The sequence below is a fragment of the Artemia franciscana genome, chromosome 12, assembly GCF_032884065.1.
Source record: "Artemia franciscana chromosome 12, ASM3288406v1, whole genome shotgun sequence".
NCBI lineage: Eukaryota > Metazoa > Arthropoda > Branchiopoda > Anostraca > Artemiidae > Artemia > Artemia franciscana.
Window position 1 is genome coordinate 35,075,684 of NC_088874.1, and position 15,006 is coordinate 35,090,689.

General features: G+C 32.5%; 1 protein-coding gene across 1 annotated transcript; it reads left to right on the forward strand.

Annotated features, from left to right (window-relative positions):
- Positions 1-2,094: 2,094 nt before the first annotated feature.
- On the forward strand, positions 2,095-14,038 carry LOC136033516 (zinc finger protein ZFP2-like). Its single transcript, XM_065714263.1, has 3 exons — positions 2,095-2,161; positions 8,518-9,252; positions 13,299-14,038. The coding sequence occupies exons 1-3, from the start codon at positions 2,095-2,097 to the stop codon at positions 14,036-14,038; spliced, it is 1,542 nt and encodes a 513-aa protein (XP_065570335.1).
- Positions 14,039-15,006: the final 968 nt, after the last annotated feature.

Sequence of the window (15,006 nt, forward strand, 5' to 3'; positions counted from 1 at the left end):
GAGCGATCGGATCTTGAAATTTCATATTTTGAAGGACCTCGTAACTCAGATCTCTCATTTTAAATCTCAACCGGATCCAGTGCAATGGGGGGGGCAGTTAGGGGGTACCAGAAATCTTTGATAATACTTAAAGCGGTGAGATCAGGATGAAACTGGATAGGAAGAATAAAAACCTGTCTAAGATACGTGAATGACATAACCGGGCCGGATCTGCTCTCTTTGGTGGAGCTGGGGGGGGGGATTTGGAAAATTGATGTATTTGTAACTTACGAAAGGATGACCAGATCTTAATGAAATTTGATATTTAGAAGGATCTTGTGCTTTAAAGCTCTAATTTTAAATTTTGACCAGATCCTGTGACATTTGGGGGATTGGAGGGGGAAACCGGAATTCTTGGAAAACGTGAAAATTGGGGTATTATTATCTTACGAATAGATGATCGGATCTTAATGAAATTAGATATTTAGAAACAATTCATGTCTCAGACCTCTTATTTCAAATCCCGACCAGATCTTTTGAAATTGGGGGGAGTTGGAGAGGTAAATCTTGGAAAACACTTTTAGTGGAGGAATCGGGATGAAGCTTGGTGGATAGAATAAGCAAATGTTCTTGATGCGTGATTGACGGAACCGTACTGGATTCGCTCTCTTTGCGGGACTTGGGGGAGGGGTTCAGTGATTTGGCGAGTTTGGTGCTTCTGGACGTGCTAGGACGATGAAAATTGTAGGCGTGTCAGGGAGCTGCACAAATTGACTTGATAAAGTCGTTTTCCCAGATTCGACCATCTGGGGGACTAAAGGGAGAGGAAAAATCAGAAAAAATTAGGTATTTATAATATACGAGTGGGTGATCGGATCTTAATGAATTTTGATATTTAGAAGGACATCGTGACTCAGAGCTCTTATTTTAAATCCTGACCGGCATTAAGCCTCTTATTTTCCTTTTAAATCAATCTAGTGATTCATAGAATTTTGTTAGAGCTCATACCATATGATCTCTTGGCTCTTAGCTCTTCATGCCTCGCCACAAGTGCCATATGAGCTCTTAGCTCTTGTTTTTATCTCCTTGGAATCTATACCTAATCCTTGTTTTAAAAGAATTTGTGTTTTTAACCAAGATTATTTTTGACACATTTGAAGTTTGATGTGTTTTGAAGAGTTGTTTACATCTGTCTTTTCCATGCGGCTTGTAGAATAAAAGTTTGCAAATTTTAGTTTTTTTAAATTCAACTTAGGTTTTGTTTATTCAGTGTCTGGCTCTATGCTTTAATGAGAAAGAATGAAGATGGTGTTTGAAGATCTACGTGGCATCCAAAATAAAATGTTATATGCCAATAAAAAGTTATTTTAATATTAATAATAAGTTTTGTGATCAAACAGTTCGTGGTAACGAACTGTAGTAAGGAGCAACCCGGCTCAATAGTAACCGAAACTCTAAGAAATGGAATTTTGATACCAGTGGTTAGAAAAAAACATTGCATTTTTACGCTGATTCTAAATATATAAGTTTCATCAAGTTTAGTTTTTCCCATCAAAAGTTACGAGCATGAGAAAATTTACCTTATTTTAGAAAATAGGGGGAAATGCACCCTAAAAGTCAAAGTATCTTAACGAAAAGCACACCATCAGATTCAGTGTATCAAGCTCTTATTTACAAAAATGTGGAATTTTTTTTTTCCCAGAAGACAGATCGCGACTGTGTGTTTATTTATTTCTTTCTTTTTTTCGCAGGAGTGATCGTAGGTAGGTAGGTATGCGTTTATTTCATCAAATAAAATTACAAAATTGCACTTACAATCAATAATATGCTGCTCAATTTAGAGACCTAAAATGTCCCTGTTCAGCAGCAAAACTACAACAAATAAATGATAACTATTCATTCAAAATAAAAGAAATACGGAAAAAAAAGACGAAACACTATGCAATCTCTAAACAGCCATCTTCCATCATAAAAAAAAGAAAAAAAGGGATAAATTTTTAACCAATATAATTTTCAATTTATTCAAAAATATTTTTTTATTCTTACTTTAAATAACATAAGGTTTTTAGACCACCTAACACTCTCTGTAATTGGGTTCCAAATAAAGACACCTACATGTATCATCATAAACCCAGGTCGCGTTGTATGCCTGATTTCACTAGTCAACTGATCAGAGCTGCTAGTAGAATAATCGTGATAATTTGAATTATATCGATAAAAACTTCTAAAATACTGAGGAGACAATCCATTTAAAACATGGCATACAAAATTAAAATCTGCTGAGACTTAATAAAATTAATATTCAAAATATCTAAATCTCTAAAACAAGCTCTAGTACTACCACACGCAAGATATTCACTCAAACTTCTAATTGTCTTATTCATAATCTTGACCCTTTTCACATGACTAGAAAAATTGCTTGCATACAATGAACAACCATACACTAAATAAGGGTGGACAATTGAATGATAAATTGCTTTCAGGACATGTAGAGGAAAAAAATTACGAAATCTTCTTAAAATACCAACTTGGCGAGCCAGTTTTGAAGATAAAACTTTTCGACGATGAATCCAACTAAAATTTACATCAAAATAAAATCCTAGATATCTACATTGAAACGCCTGACTAATGGAAACACCTTGTAAAAGAATACTATGACAATTATTTACAACTTAACCAATACGACTAAATATCATATAAATAGTCTTCTCAACGTTTACTGCAAGAAAACTATGTTTGTGAACTGAGATAAATCCTCCAGAGCTACATTATTTATCTTTATTATTATATTTCTATTATATATCTATATATATAAAAATAAGTTGTCTGTCTGTGGATGTGTGGATGGATGTGTGGATGGATGTGTCAGGTGACGTCACCTGAAAAAACTGGATTAGGTGACGTCAAAACTGAAAAAACTAAAAAAAGGCAAAAACTACAAAAAAAACTAAAAACTAATAAAAAAAATAAAAAAGCTAAAAAACTAAAAAAACTATAAAGGTAAAAACCAATAAAAAACTAAAAAAAAAACTGAAAAAACTAAAAAAAGGCAAAAACTACAAAAAAAAACTAAAAACTAATAAAAAAAGTAAAAAAGCTAAAAAACTAAAAAAACTAAAAAAACTAAAAAAAGGTAAAAAACTAAAAAAAATAAAAAATAAAAAAAAAATAAAAAAAAGGAAAAAACTGAAAAATAAGCTAAAATAAAGGTAAAAACCAATAAAAAACTAAAAAAAAAAAGGAAAAAACTAATAAATGACGACACTCAAAGAGAAAGCGACCAGGACAAAAAACTAAAAAAAAAGGCAAAAACTACAAAAAAACTAAAAACTAATAAAAAAAATAAAAAAGCTAAAAAACTAAAAAAACTAAAAAAAGGTAAAAAACTAAAAAAACTAAAAACTAAAAAAAAACTAAAAAAGGTAAAAACTAAAAGAACTAAAAAAGAAAAAAATAAATGACGACACTCAAAGAGAAAGCGACCAGGACAAAAGGAATGTTCAATTAGCAATCAACAAAGCACCGGGACACAGGGAGTATAAATGACGACCAGGACACAAGTAAAAAAAAAAATTAACAAAACTAAAAAGAAGGTAAAAACTACAAAAAAACTAAAAAGAAAAAAAAACTAAAAACTAATAAAAAAACTAAAAAATCTAAAAATCTAAATAAACTAAAAAAGAAAAAAAAAGGAAAAAAATAAAGGAGAAAAACAAAACTAAAAAACGAATGTATATACAGACCGGTACACCGGGATACAAATGACGACCGGGACACAGGGAATATAAATAACGACCGGGACACAGGGACACAACTACAACGGGGACACCGGGGGAAACAGGGGGATATAAATGACGACCGGGACAAAAAAACTAAAAAGAAATAAAAACTAAAAACTAATAAAAAAAACTAAAAAATCTAAAAATCTAAATAAGCTAAAAAAGAAAAAAAAAGGAAAAAAATAAAGGAGAAAAACAAAACTAAAAAACGAATGTATATACAGACCGGGACACCGGGATACAAATGATGACCGGGACCCGGGACACAGGGAATATAAATGACGACCGGGACACAGGGACACAACTACAACGGGGACACCGGGGGAAACAGGGGGATAACCTGACAATCTATTTATATGCAAAGACAATGGGACAGCAAAGAATGTTGTATATTCGCAAGTTTTACGTAGTTAAAACCATATATATATATATATATCTATATTCACAGGTGGGACATAGGGACACAACTACAATGGCGCGTAACTATTATGGCGCGTAACGACTTACGCGCGCGGGGGGGCTTGGGGGGGGCGCGAAGCGCCCCCACCAACTAGGTGTTGGGGTGGCGCGAAGCGCCACCCCAACAGCTAGTATATATATATATATATATATATATATATATATATATATATATATATATATCGTATTTATATTATGTATCTATTATATATCTCATATTGACCCAGTGGTCCTAAAATGTCGCGAGAACGCTCATTCTAACGGAAATTAAAAGTTCTAGTGTTGTTTTTAAGTGACTAAAAATTGGAGGGCACCTAGGCCCCCTCCTCCGCTCATTTTTCCAAGTCACTGGATCAAAATTTTGAGATAGCCATTTTGTTCAGCATAGTCGAAAAAATCTAATAATTATGCCTTCCGGGACGACTTTATCCCCAGTCCCCGGGGGAGGGGCTGCAAGCTACGAACTTTGATCATTGTTTACATATAGTAATGGTTATTGGGACGTTTACAGAGGTTTTCAGGGGGACTTTTCTCGTTAAAGGGGTGTCGGGGGTTACATGGGAGGATCTTTCCTTGGAACAATTTATCATTAGGGAAGAAAATTTCCATGAAGGGGCTGCAGGAATTTCTAGTATTATTTTAAAAAAAAACAATGAGAAAATAAATTAAAAAAAAAGTTTCTTTTGGTGGAAGTAAGGAGCAGCATTAGAAGCTAAAACGAACAGAAATTATTACGTATATAAGTGGGTTCGTCTCCTCCCCAGTACCTCACTCTTTATGCTAAAGTATTTTTAGTAATTTCAACTATTTATTCTGCGGCCTTTGTGATTCAGGGGTCATTCTTAAAGAATTAGGACCAAATTGAAGCTTTAGTGTAAATTAAATAAGTTTTTAATAATAAATAAGTTTTTTTAACTGAAAGTAAGGAGTGATATTAAAACTTAAAACGAACAGAAATTACTCCGTATATGAAAGGGACTGTTCCCTCCTCAACGCCCCGCTCTTTACGCTAAATTTTGACTCTTTCTCTCAACTTTACTTTTAAAAACAGTAAAAAACTTTAGTGTAAAGAATGGGGCGTAGAGGAGGGAACAGTCCCTTTCATGTACGGAGTAATTTCTGTTCGTTTAAGTTTTAATATCGCTCCTTACTTTCAGTTAAAAAAAAACTTATTTTTTTATTTAATTTCTGAACGTTTTTGAATTAATGCATGTTTTGATTTTGGCTCTCTTCACATGAATAATTAAAACATAATTTGTATATTAATTAATTTTTTTGGCTAAATGACTTCCTCATAGTTTTGATCGGACGATTTTGGGAAAAAGGGACCGGGGAGTAGGCCTAGTTACCCTGCAATTTGTTGGTTATTTAAAAAGGCAACTAGAACTTTTAATTTTTACGAAAGTTTTTATTAGTAAAAATATACTTAACTTACGAATTAACTTACGCAGCGAACTTCTATATTCGTATGTTTTTATTACGTGTATGAGGGGGATCATCCCCTCGCTCTTTACACTAAAGCTTAAATTGTGTCCCAATTCCTTAAAAATGACCGCTGAATCAACAAGGCCGTAGAATAAATAGTTGAAATTAATAAATTACTTTAGCGTAAAGAGCGAGGTATTAAGAGGAGGTGAACTCCTCATATGCGTAATAATTTCTGTTCATTTTAAGTTTTAATGCTGCTCCTTACTTTCAGTGGGAAAACTTTTTCATATTCTATTTTTCATTGTCCTTAAAAAAATGCTAAAAAATCCTGCGCCCCCTTCATGGAAATTTTTTCCCCCGTGAAAAATTCCTCCGTGGAAAGTTCCCCCCGCGTAACCCTGTTCCCTCAACCTCTCCCCCAACCAAAAAATCCCCCTGAAAGCGTAAAGCGTATGTACACTTCCCAATAACCATTACTATATGGATATACTGGTCAAAGCTTGTAACTTGTAGCCCCTCCCACGGGGACTTGGGGGGAGTAAGTCGTCCCCAAAGAAATAGTTATTGGGCTTTTCGACTATACTGAACAAAATGGCTATCTCGGAATGTTGATCCGGTGACTTTGGGAAAAAGATGAGTGTGGAAGGGGGCCTAGGTGCCCTCCAATTTTTTTGGTCACTTAAAAAGGGCACTAGAACTTTGAATTTCCGTTAGAATGAGCCCTCTCACGACATTCTATCTTGTGGCAAAAATGCAAAATTCTACATTTTTGTAGATAGGAGCTTGAAACTTCGACAGAAGGGTTCTCTGATACGCTGAATCTGATGGTGTAGATTCTATGTCTTTTAAGGGGTGTTTCTCCCCCTATTAACTAAAATAAGGCAAATTTTCTCAGGTTCGTAACTTTTGATGGGTAAGTCTAAACTTAATGAAACTTATGCATGTAAAATCAGCATTAAAATTCAATTCTTTTGATGTAGCTATTGTTATAAACATTTCGTTTTTTAGAGTTTCGGTTACTATTGAGCCAGGTTGCTCCTTACTACTGTTCGTTACCACGAACTGTTTGATAGCGAGGTATTGTCGAGGGGGACAATCCCCTCATATACGTAATAAAAATATACGAATATAGAATTTCGTCACGTAAGTTAATTCGTATGCTACGTATATTTATCACTAATAAAATCGTTCGTTAAAAAAAAAAAACTAGGATTCCTCCCCAACCTCTTTTTTATCAAAATCGCCCGGTCAAAACTATTAGAAAGCCATTTAGCCTTAAAAAACATTAATATGCAAATTTCGTTTTAATTATTCATGTGCTGCGAGCCAAATTCAAAAAAAGCATTAATTAAACAACGGTCAGAAATTAAATTAAATAAAACTAAATTAAATTAAAAGTTTTTTTTAACTGCAAGTAAGGAGTGGCATTAAAAACTTAAAACGAACAGATTTTATTCCGTATATGAAAGGGGTTGTCCCCTCTTCAACGCCTCGTTCTTTATGCTAAAGTTTGACTCTTTGTCTCAAGTCTACTTTTTAAAAAAATAAGAAAATTGCTGATATGCTTCAGATTTAATGATCTGCTTTTGTACTGTTAAAAGTGTCGTTAAATAGTTTACATTTACCGTACCTATATTGTTTAGTGTTTTCATAATCCTATATTGTTTAGTGTGACTTGAGGTAGGTTCTCAAATTGCTATATGTATATGCGGAGAGATATTATCTACTGGATTTAAAGAACCGAACTTTTCAGGAACTTTGCCCTACTACTTTCACAAACAATGTAACTGGTACACAGGAAAATCAGTCATTTAAAATCCATAATATTCACAACTTCCATACAAATTTCGCTATATCTTATTTCCCTCACATCCTGAGAATTAGCAGGAAGGGCTATAGTTATACCTCTAATGAGGGTGAGATGAATTGATGAGGATAAACGTATGCTTCAGATTTGATGATCTTCTGTATTTCTGTTTTTCCAAGTGAAAAGATGTATCATACTTTTTCTTTTGCATCTATTTGGGGCGTAAAAATGTGTCTTTGTTAAATCTGGGAGCACTGGTTGCATTAAAATAGAACATTAAGTAAATAATAGACAAGGTTGGTTTTAACTAGGACATAAAACTATCCATCCCAAGGAAACCCCTTCGATAAAACGATATACTAAATTTTATTTTGAGCTTTTTTCTAGCTTTTATAATTCCAGAACTATTTGAAAATTTAAAACATATGAAATATTTTCTATTGTTTAAGGTGCAGTGATTTAGCTATGTGTACAAGGAGTGTGAGATTTAAAAATAATATGCCAGTATGTCTTTCCCTATTCACAGCATTCTTTTGAAACAAGGCTTTGGTTTCACTTACTTTTATGATAATATTGTCACCAAATAAGTGGATACTGTATATGGAGTGCAATCAGCCTTTTTGTTACAAGGATGATTTTAGAAATAAATAAAACGCGGATTTTTCATAAATTTTAACTTTTTCAAAATTGAAAGCTGATTACGATCTTTATGGCTCTTTATTAGTTAGGTAAAATTCTTTGAGATTTTATTCGTTTTTTTGCTTCTAATATTGTATTTCTTATTAGCTTTTTTACCATCATAAAGTTGAAGATTTGTTAAAATCTTCTTTTTTAAAAATTTATAAATATCAAATGAAAAAAGGAATAAAGAATTTGTACTGTAATAGGAATGATGCCTCAAATTCTATTTTATAAATCTGTAACCAAGGTAAGAGTATAAAATAAAATTTTTAGTAGCCGTGTAATTTGAACTGTTAAAAGCTGAGTTTCATACCATATAAAATAATGGCTAAAAAAAAGTATAAGAATTGGTGATTTATTTTTGTGAATTTTATATTATTTTAGTGTTCCCAGCTACAACGCTCTATGATAATGGTATCAACAAAGAAGGTTGTGAATTATATAGCATGACAGTTCTTAAAAGAAAAAATGAAGCAATGTCTAAGTGTCTAAATGACGAAACAAATTTGAATTGTCAACATCAGGGGCCAAACAGCACTTGTGTATTTACTGAAAATAATGTGGAAAAACAGGAGGATTTTCATACTAAGAATAAATGTTTCGAATGTGATAGATGTGATAAAAAATTCAGCAGAAGATCTAACCTATCTAATCACCAAAGAACTCATACTGGAGAAAAACCTTTCGAATGTGATATATGTGAGCGAAAATTCAGAGAAAAGCAGCACCTATCCAGTCACCAAAGAATTCATACCGGAGAAAAACCTTTCGAGTGTGATATATGTGAGCAAAAATTTAGCTTAAGATACACCCTATCTCGTCATCAAAAGACTCACACTGGAGAAAAACCTTTCGAATGTGATAGATGTGAGAAAAAATTCAGCCGAAGATCTAACCTATCTAATCACCAAAGAACTCATACTGGAGAAAAACCTTTCGAATGTGATATATGCGAGCGAAAATTCAGAGAAAAGCTGCACCTATCCAGTCACCAAAGAATTCATACCGGAGAAAAACCTTTCGAGTGTGATATATGTGAGCAAAAATTTAGCCAAAGATACACCCTATCTCGTCATCAAAAGACTCACACTGGAGAAAAACCTTTCGAATGTGATAGATGTGAGAAAATATTCACCCGAAGATCCAACTTATCTAATCATCAAAGAACTCACACTGTGGCAAAACCGTTTTTGTATGTCAGTGTGTAAGGGTTTTGTATGTTGAGGAAACTTTCTTAATAAGAATTATCAAAGAATTCAGTTTATTGCAAAATTTTTTTGTGTATGTACAATTTTGTTTCATCTGGAAAATTTTGTCAACAATATATTTGAAAAAACTTTTTTGAATGTCAGCAATTCATAATTATCAGCTTTTTAACATGTTTCTAATAACATTTGCAATAGATTTGCCTTTTTTAAACAGTTTTGTCAAATATAGTGCTATTTTCTTGAAGATTTCTTTTCTAAAGTATAGGGAAAATTACACATGAAGTCTAACATTCGCGTGAAATCGCACGTTAGAGCACAAAATAACCAGAGTTGAATTTCACAGCATATTCAAGACAAGATGACGCCTACAAGCTATTTTCTCTAAATTATCTTGTTTTCCATAATTTTTTCTTTAATTTCATTTCTAATCAAACAGTTCGTGGTAAAGAACCCAATGTAAAAGGTTATATGTTAATTTTTTCTCACATATATCACATTCCAAAGGTTTTTCTCCTGAGTGAGTCCTTTGATGATTAGATAGGTTAGATCTTCTGCTGAATTTTTTGTCACATCAATAATTCAATCATAAAAAAAGAAGATTCACGACAAATCATCACATTCAGCGTTTCAGAGAACCATATAGTAGAAGTTTTCAGCTCTTATCCACCAAAATGTGGAATTTTTTTAATTTTTTGATTTTTTGAAAAATTACGGATGCATGTTTATTTGCTTTTTTTATCTCCTTAGAAACTATACCTAATCCTTGTTTTAAAAGAATTTGTGTTTTTAACCAAGATTATATTTGACATCTGTCTTTTCCATGTTGTTTACACCTGTCTTTTCCATGCGGCTTGCAGAATAAAATTCCATATATTTTAATTTTTTAAATTCAACTTAGGTATTGTTTATTCAGTGTGTAGCTCTATGCTTTATTGAGAAAGAATGAAGATGGTGTCTGAAGATCTACGTGGTGTCCAAAATAAAATGTGATATGCTTATAAAAAGTTATTTTAATATAAAAATAAGTTTTGTGATCAAAGAGTTGGTAACGAACTGCAGTAAGGAGCAACCCGGCTCAATAGTAACCGAAACTCTAAGAAATGGAATTTTACCAATGGTTCGATAAAAAAAATTGAATTTTTACGCTGATTCTAAATATATAAGTTTTATCAAGTTTAGTTTTTCCCATCAAAGGTTACGAGCTTGAGAAAATTAACCTTATTTTAGAAAATAGGGAGAAATGCCTCCTAAAAGTCAAAGTATCTTAACGAAAATCACACCATCAGATTCAGCGTATCAAGCTCCTATCTAGAAAAATGTGGAATTTTTTTTTCCAGAATGTAGATGACGAATGTGTGTTTATTTATTTATATCTTTTTCCCAGAGGTCATCATATTGACCCAATGGTCCTAGAATGTCGTGAGAAGGCTCATTCTAACAGAAATTAAAAGTTCTGGTGCCCTTTTCAAGTGACCAAAAATATTGGAGGGCACCTAGGCCCCCTCCCCGCTCATTTTCCCCAAAGTCACTGAATCAAAATTTTGAAATAGCCATTTTGTTCAGCATAGTCGAAAAAATCATAATTATGCCTTCCAGGACGACTTTATCTCCACAGTCCCCGAGGGAGGGGCTGCAAGTTACAGACTTTGACCATTGTTTACATATAGTAATGGTTATTGGGACGTGTGAAGAGGTTTTCAGGGGGAATTTTACTCGTTAATGGGGGGTCGGGGGTTACATGGGAGAATCTTTCCATTGAATAATTTATCATGAGGGAAGAAAATTTCAATGAAGGGGCTGCAGGAATTTCTAGCATTATTTTTTAAAAAAATGAGAAAATAAATGAAAAAAGTTTCTTTTGGTGGAAGTAAGGAGCAGCATTAGAACCTAAAACGAACAGAAATTTATTATGTATATGAGTGGGTTCGTCTAATCTACAGTACCTCACTCTTTTCGCTAAAGTATTTTTAGTAATTTCAAGTATTTATTCTAAGGCCATTGTGATTCAGGGGTCATTCTTAAAGAATTAGGACTAAGTTGAAGCTTTAGTGTAAAGAGCGGGGTATTGACGAGGGGGAGAACCCCCTCATATACGTAATAAAAATATACAAATATAGAATTTTGTTATGTAAGTTAATTCGTATGTTACGTGTATTTATTACTAATAAAATCGTTCGTAAAAAAATATGTTCTAGTTGCCTTTTTAAGTAACCAAAAATTGAAGTTCAACTAGGCTTCCTCCCCAACCTCTTTTTTTATCAAAATCCCCAGGTCAAAACTATGAGAAAGCCATTTTGCCTTAAAAAAACATTAATATGCAAATTTCGTTTAATTATTGCAAAATTCAAAACATGCATTAATTAAAAAACGTTCGCAAATTAAATAAAAAAAAGTTTTTTTTTAACTGCAAGTAAGGAGCAACATTAAACTTTAAACGAACAGAAAATATTCCGTATATGAAAGGGATTGTCCCCTCTTCAACGCCTCGCTCTTTACGCTAAAGTTTGACTCTTTGTCTAAACTCTACTTTTTAAAACAATAATAAAATTGCTGGTATGCTTCAGATTTGATGATCTGCTTTTGCACTGTTAAAAGTAGTAGTAGTTGTAGAACAATTTTATTAGAAAAAAACATTTCTTAATCAATAGCACAACATAAGCGAAGTGTCGTTAAATACTTTACATTACAACAAAAGTGTCGTTAAATACTTTACATTTACCGTACATATATTTTTTAGTGTTTTCATAATCCTGTATTGTTTTGTGTGACTTGAGGTAGGTTCTCAAATTGCTATATGTATGCGGAGATATATTATCTGATGGATTTGAAGTACCAAACTTTTCAGAAACTTTGCCCTTCTATTTTCACAAACAATGTAACTGGTACACAGAAAAATCAATCATTTAAAATCCATAATATTCACAACTTCTATAAAAATTTCGCTAAATCTTATTTCCCTCGCATCCTGAGAATTAGCAGGAAGGGCTACAGTTATACTCTAATGAGGGTGAGATGAATTGATGAGGATAAAGGTATGCTTCAGATTTGAAGATCTTGTGTATTTCTGTTTTTCCAAATGAAAAAATTTATCATAGTTTTTCTTTTGCATCTGTTTGGGGAGTAAAATTGTGTCTTTGTTAAATCTGGATGTGCTGGTTGCATTAAAAAAAAATGTAAATAATAGACAAGGTTTGTTTCAAATAGGGCATAAAACTATCCACCCATTGAAGCCCCTCTATAAAGCGATATACTAAATTTTATTTTGAGCTTTTTTCTAGCTTTTATAATTCCAGAACTATTTGAAAATTTAAAACATATGAAATATTTTCTGTTGTTTAAGATGCAGTGATTTAGCTATGTGTACAAGGAGTGTGAGAGATAAAAATAATATGCCAGTATGTTTTTTCCCACTCATTGCAATTTTTTTCAAACAAGGCTTTGATTTCACTTACTTTTATGGAAATGATGTCACCAAATAAATGGATACTGTATATGGAGTGCAATCAGCCTTTTTGCTGCAACGATAATTTTAGAAATAAATTAAACACGCATTGTTCATAAATTTTAACTTTTTCAAAATTGAAAGCGGATTACTATCTTGACTTTATTAGTTCGAAAAAAATCTTTGAGAGTTCATTTGTTTTTTTCGGCTACTAATAAAGTATTTTTTATTAGCTTTTTTATCATCATAAAGTTGAAGATTTGTTAAAATCTTCATTTTTAGGAATTTATAAATACCAAATGAAAAAATGAATAAAGAATTTGTACTGTAATAGGAATTATGCCTCAAATTGGATTTTATAATTTTGTAACCAAGGTAAGAGTAATTAAAATTAAATTTTTAGTAGCCGTGTAAGGTTTGAACTGTTAAAAGCCGAGTTTCATACCATATAAAATAATGGCTAAAAAAGTATAAGAATTGGTGATTTATTTTTTATGAATCTTATATTATTTTAGTTTTCCCAGTTACAACGCTATATGATAATGGTGTCAATAAAGAAGGTTGTGAATTATCCAGCATATCAGGTCTTAAAAGAAGAAATGAAGAAATGTCTAAGTGTTTAAATGAAGAAATGAATTGGAATTGTCAGCATCAGAGGCCAAACAGCGCTTATTTATTTACCGAAAATGATGTGGAAAAACACGAGGTTTCTCATGCTAAGAAAAAATGTTTCGAATGTGATAGATGTAACAAAAAATTCAGCAGAAGATCTGACCTGTCTAATCATCAAAGGACTCACACTGGAGAAAAACCTTTTGAATGTGATATATGTGAGCAAAAATTCAGCCTAAGATCCACCCTATCTCGTCATCAAAAGACTCACACTGGGGAAAAACCTTTCAAATGTGATAGATGTGACAAAAGATTTAGCCGAAGATCCCACCTATCTAATCATCAAAGGACTCACACTGGAGAAAAACCTTTCCAATGTGATAGATGTGAGAAAAAATTCAGCCTTGGATCCATCCTATATCGTCATCAAAGAACTCATGATGGTGGAAAACATTTTGAATGTGAAATATGTAAAAGATGGTTTTCTCATAGTTCCGCTTTGTCTCGTCATCGGAGAACTCATACTGGAGAAAAACCTTTTGAATGTGATAAATGTGAGAAAAAATTCACCCGAATATCCAACCTATCTAATCATCAAAGAACTCACACTGTGGCAAAACCCTTTTTTTATGTCAATTTGTAAGGGTTTTGTATGTTCAGGAAACTTTTATAATAAAATTATCAAAGAATTCAGGGTAGAGCAAAACTTTTTTGTATATATACAATTTTGTTTCATCTGGAAAATTTTGTCAACAATATATGTGAAAACACTTTTTTAAATGTCAGCAATGCATAATTATCAGCTTTTTAACATGTTTCTAATTACATTTGTAAAAGATTTGCCTTTTTTTCAAACAGTTTTATCAAATATAGTGCTATTTTCTTGAAGATTTTTTTTTTCTAAAGTATAGGTAAAATTACACAAGAAGTCTACCATTCGCGTGAAATCGCGCATTAGAGCACAAGATAACTGGAGTTGAATATTACAGCTTACCCGAGACTAGATGACGCCTACAAACTATTTTCTCTAAATTATGTTGTTTCCCACAATTTTTTTCTTTAATTTCATTTCTGATTTATCCTTGGGATCTATACCTAATTTTTGTTTTAAAAGAATTTGTGTTTTTAACCACGATTTTGTTTGAATTATTTGAAGTTTGATGTGTTTTTGAAGAGTTGTTTACATCTGTCTTTTCTCATGGGACTTGCAAAATAAAAGTCCGTAAATTTTAGTTTTTTAAATTCAACTTAGGTTTTGTTTATTCAGTGCCTTTCTCTATGCTTTAATGAGAAAGAATGAAGATGGTGTTTGAAGATCTACGTGGCGTCCAAACTAAACTGTGATAAGCTAATACAAAATTATCTTAATATTAATAATAAGTTTTGTGATTATCTAAATAAGGCCATACTAAGCTGCATTATAAAGAACATATCGCAATATCTGAACTTAAAAAAGAATCATCTCATCACTTTCCAAAAAACAGCAGGAGAAAAAACACAAACTTGGACTACTCTCAGATTCACCATTTGGGCCAAATCTTGGGGTGGCATGGACTCCATCTGTCCCCCCCCCCCCCGACACTTCGTGTCGGGTAAGAAAAACGCGGGTTT